Source organism: Gossypium arboreum, chromosome 9 (assembly GCF_025698485.1).
Source record: "Gossypium arboreum isolate Shixiya-1 chromosome 9, ASM2569848v2, whole genome shotgun sequence".
Classification (NCBI taxonomy): domain Eukaryota; kingdom Viridiplantae; phylum Streptophyta; class Magnoliopsida; order Malvales; family Malvaceae; genus Gossypium; species Gossypium arboreum.
The window spans coordinates 32,642,283-32,647,061 of NC_069078.1; the positions used below are offsets into that span (position 1 = coordinate 32,642,283).

Sequence of the window (4,779 nt, forward strand, 5' to 3'; positions counted from 1 at the left end):
ACTTGTCAATGGATACTTATTCAACATACCGATTATCAAAATGTCTTTTGGAGCTCACTCGTCAAACTTTAAAAAAAAAATCTTAAAAACCTAGTAACTTGAATAAAAACTTAAAAATAATTCAAGATCTTAAATAAAATTTTTAAATAGTTTAATGACTATTTTATAATTTTTGTGACCAAAATATAAACTTATTAATAATTTAACGATTTTGAATATAATTTACCCTATAAAAATATTAAATATAAGATTTCACACATTTAATTTCCACGTCAGCTTTTTTATATTTATTATATAATCTTTTTACTAATATCGGGGTGTATCATTATTATTATTATTATTATTATTATTGAGAGCGAAGAGTTGGGGACTTTGAGAGCTTAGTGTTAGTAGAAATTTGTAGTAACAAACCAAGCCAAAGGGGACGAAAGACTTGGCCTGAGAAGCGGGCGTTCTCCTCATCATACTCGAAGCCATCACCCGCTGCAGCACCACCACACCGGTCTCCGCCCTGAAATGGAGACTACGCCACTGCTAAACACGGCGCCAACGTTGTTGGAGAACGGAGACTATGCGCCGGCGAGGAGCTTCCAGGAAGTTAAGTCGGTGTTTTGGATAGAGACGGTGAAGATGTGGAAGATTGCAGCTCCTATTGCTTTTCAAATAATTTGTCAATACGGGACCAATTCTTTTACCAATATATTCGTCGGCCATATCGGCAACGTTGAACTCTCCGCCGTCACCCTTTCTCTCACCGTCATCGGAACTTTCTCTTTCGGCTTCATGGTTCGCTCCCTATCTCTCACTACCATGAATTTAAAGTATCCATTGTTTCATCCATTTTGGGATATTTAAAGAAAATAATGTTATTAACGTATAATTGTCTTTCTTTTCCTCTGAATCCATGTGTTTTTCTTCTCTTCATCATCCTCAAGAACGAAATGTTTTCAATTAATTACAAGATCAAAGTCTTGGGTTTGCATTATTTTTGGAATAACATCCCTGTCCCATAGCTAATATGTAGAAAGATCTAAAAGCATGACCATTTTGTTTGCAAGTTCTTGAGGTGAGAACCCTAATTTTATTGTGCAAATTATGGAAATTAATTAATGTAGCTTGGCATGGGGAGTGCACTTGAGACACTTTGCGGCCAAGCTTTCGGTGCTGGACAACTACACTTGCTTGGCGTTTATATGCAAAGGTCCTGGATTATCTTGCTGGCTTCCTGTTTCATTATCTTGCCGTTTTACATTTTCGCCACCCCAATTCTTAAATTTCTCGGCCAAGAAGAAGACATCGCCGAATTAGCTGGGAAGTTCACTATACTTACAATCCCACAATTGTTTTCACTCGCCATTAACTTCCCAACTGGGAAGTTCCTTCAAGCTCAAAGCAAGGTTAACGTGCTGGCATGGATTGGTTTTCTGGCTTTGCTTCTCCACATTGGACTTCTGTGGTTGTTCATTGATGTGTTTGGTTGGGGTACAACTGGTGCAGCCATAGCATTCGACATCACCAACTGGGAGATCACTTTAGCTCAAGTGGCTTATGTTATCTTCTGGTGCGACGAGGTGTGGCATGGGTTTTCATGGCTGGCGTTCAAGGAGATATGGGCCTTTGTTAGACTCTCCATTGCCTCCGCTGTTATGCTTTGTCTTGAAATTTGGTACATGATGAGCATGATTCTTCTTGTCGGTCACCTTGACAATGCAGTCATTGCTGTCGGTTCCCTTTCCATTTGGTGAGTTCTTAACACTAATTTTGACTGTGTTGAAATCAGAAATTAGTGGTTTAGTATTTATCTTTCATAGGTAAATAAGCATAAACAAACCAGTAAAAATATGATGCTCGTTAAGTTGGTTGGATAAAAGTATTATACGGGCTATTATAATAAGAGTCGGATTGTATTTTTTTTTTCTCTATTCAAAAAAAGGCAAAATAATCCCTATACATTAGATTAAAGAGCAAATCATTCCTTTCCGCTAAAAATTTCATCTATTTGTATTGCTAAAAATATTGTGTGCTTGGCGTAATAATCAAACGATGGCACATGGCGTGTCACATGTACATCATACTAATGTACAAAAACTAAATTTTAACCGTAGGAATAGATGAAATGTTTTAACAAAAGTACCAATTTGCTCTTTGATCTAATGTAAAAAGACTAATTTGCACATTTTTTTAATAGATGAGGCAAAATGTAATCGACTCTTACTACAAGAGCCTCTATAGTACTTTTACAGTTATTTCCATTAAAATTTTTATATATTTCTACTGTTAAAAATTGACATGACAGATAGATAACTAGATACTTATGCATGACATGTAACATTATAACTCATGCTAACATATAAAAATTAATTTTAATAATAAAAATAGAAAAAATTCAATTTACTTTTTAATAGAATTAATTTGAATTTAGAGGTAAAATGTAATCTTTTAACTTTCAGGGTAAATTTACAAAAACAAAACATGAAATATCTTAGATTTGAACATTTAATTCCTTCCCTGTACGAGCGGTGGTTGGGAATTATGGAAGAAAATGACAGGGTGAGAGAATGGGGGTTACATTGGGGTAGGTTTGGCAAGTTGATGGAAGGTAGAAGCCGGTCACGTGTGGGTTTGTTATTTTTCTTGTAATTATATGATAAAAAATCTGATAAGATATTACTGAAAAGAAACAAGAGTTGATGCATTTTGTTTTTGCGTGACAGCATGAACTTGAACGGGTGGGAAGCTATGTTGTTCATTGGAATAAACGCTGCTATGAGGTAATTATCCACCACCATATTGATTTAATATTATTCTCACACGTTTGATTCTTTTTAGGCTGAATTCCAATTTTACTTTTTTCACCTCACATGCAGCGTTGTAAAATTAGCAATAACTATGTTATCTTAGTTAGGATGAAAATGAGTGAAATCAAATCCACTTAAAATATTTTAATTTAATTGAGTTAATGAATTGAATTTTATTTTTTAATTTAATTTAAATTTTTTAATTAAGTTAAATTAAATTGTTTAAATTAAATTAAAAATTAAATATATCAAATTAAAATTTTATTATAATATAACTAATTTTATATTAAAGTATACTGAATTTAAAATTATATATATTTTAAAAACTTTTTAAAGTAAATGGATATTTTAATATGATAAATTTAAATTATTAATTAATTTATTTAGGTCTTTAAAATTATTATTATTTTAGAAAATTTTAAAATTTTAACTTTCTTTATATATTTTAAAATTTATTAAATAATATAAATTTTGAAATTTTTATAAATATTTTGAATTTTTGAAAATTATTTTAATTTTTTTATAATTTTTGTTGGGAGAGAAAAATTTGCTCATTTTCAAAATTAATAAGAATCGGAGGGATATTTACATCAATCTGTTATTCAAATTGTATAATTCCACCGACTCGGGCTCGAAACTCAAATTATTTATTTAAGTTGACTTGAATATATCAATTCAATTAACTTAAAAATTAATTAATTTTTTTTTTAAAATTTCGAATAGATCGAATTTTAGTTAGCTTTCAGTGGAAAGTAGGTGTTAAAAAGTTCCACAAACATCAGCAGTCTTGTGAATTTTCGAAACTGAATCAAAAGGTTTCACATGTTTGGTCCTATATAATTGTCAGCGTTCGGGTTTCCAATGAGCTAGGATGGGGACACCCAAGAGCAGCCAAATACTCGGTATATGTTACGGTGCTTCAGTCTCTCTTCATCGGCCTTTTCTGCATGGTTCTTCTTGTGATAACCAGGGACGACTTTGCTGTCATTTTCACTAGCAGCGAAGAAATGCAACGAGCTGTCGCTCATCTGGCATACCTTCTTGGTGTAACCATGGTTCTTAACAGTGTTCAACCTGTGATATCAGGTGTCAATATGCTTGATTCCCATCCTTTTTGCTCTACTGTTTGATTTTTGCAACTCTTTATATGAGTCTGTTTTAATGTCATTCTTGTAGGTGTTGCTGTTGGGGGTGGATGGCAGTCATTGGTTGCTTATATTAACTTAGGTTGCTATTACGCTTTTGGTCTTCCGCTCGGCTACCTACTTGGTTATATAGCTGACTTAGGAGTGATGGTATGGTATTTCTGGTTATGTGCATTTGTAAATAGCATGGTTATGGACACTGACCAAAGCAACTGTTCTTCTCACAATTGTAGGGACTTTGGGGAGGTATGATAGCCGGAACGGCTTTGCAAACCTTGCTCCTCTTGATTGTTCTAAGTAGAATAAATTGGAACAAGGAGGTTAGTTAAAAATGTTTGTCATAAATCTTCACCAGACAATAAGAGAGTCTCATCTTAATAAGATTTGACACTGGCATTTTCCATTGCTCATTGATTTCATGTTGGTTACAGTAGTAGTGTGATTGCATTTGCAGGTGGAACAAACAACGGAACGCATGAGGAAGTGGGGTGGCCAAGACACCAATACCGACGGTATGAATAGTAGCGTTTAGATCAGTTGTTAACCTGAATTTTCGATTTATGTTGTTATTATATAGATTTTTACTTACTCATTTTTAATATGAAAATTTCTTGAACCTTATCATGCGTTTCTATTATTATTATTATTATTTCCGTTCCCTAACTTTAGGCATCCGAATAATTCATACTTATATCAAAATAGATTTTGCATGGATTTTTCCATCATTAGCCAACCTTGGTGGAGGAATAAAAGCTCGGTAAACTATATCACACCTCACTCAATTATTGCTCCTTTTTTGGTAACACAATTAATTAAGATTGTTTTTTTTTTTTCGT

The 4,779-nt window shown here is 33.1% G+C and overlaps 1 protein-coding gene across 1 annotated transcript; it reads left to right on the top strand.

Moving 5' to 3' along the window:
* Positions 1–317: 317 nt before the first annotated feature.
* LOC108454775 (protein DETOXIFICATION 35) lies at positions 318–4,564 on the top strand. Its single transcript, XM_017753344.2, has 7 exons — positions 318–786; positions 1,116–1,741; positions 2,715–2,771; positions 3,646–3,884; positions 3,975–4,093; positions 4,177–4,263; positions 4,398–4,564. The coding sequence occupies exons 1-7, from the start codon at positions 517–519 to the stop codon at positions 4,473–4,475; spliced, it is 1,476 nt and encodes a 491-aa protein (XP_017608833.1). The 5' UTR covers positions 318–516; the 3' UTR covers positions 4,476–4,564.
* The last annotated feature ends 215 nt before the right edge of the window (positions 4,565–4,779 follow it).

Coding starts and splice junctions, on each gene's coding strand:
- LOC108454775 (XM_017753344.2), top strand. CDS start 517: ATGGAGACTACGCCACTGCTAAACACGGCGCCAACGTTGTTGGAGAAC. Junction 1,742..2,714: donor GTCGGTTCCCTTTCCATTTG/GTGAGTTCTTAA, acceptor TTTGCGTGACAG/CATGAACTTGAACGGGTGGG. Junction 2,772..3,645: donor GGAATAAACGCTGCTATGAG/GTAATTATCCAC, acceptor TATAATTGTCAG/CGTTCGGGTTTCCAATGAGC.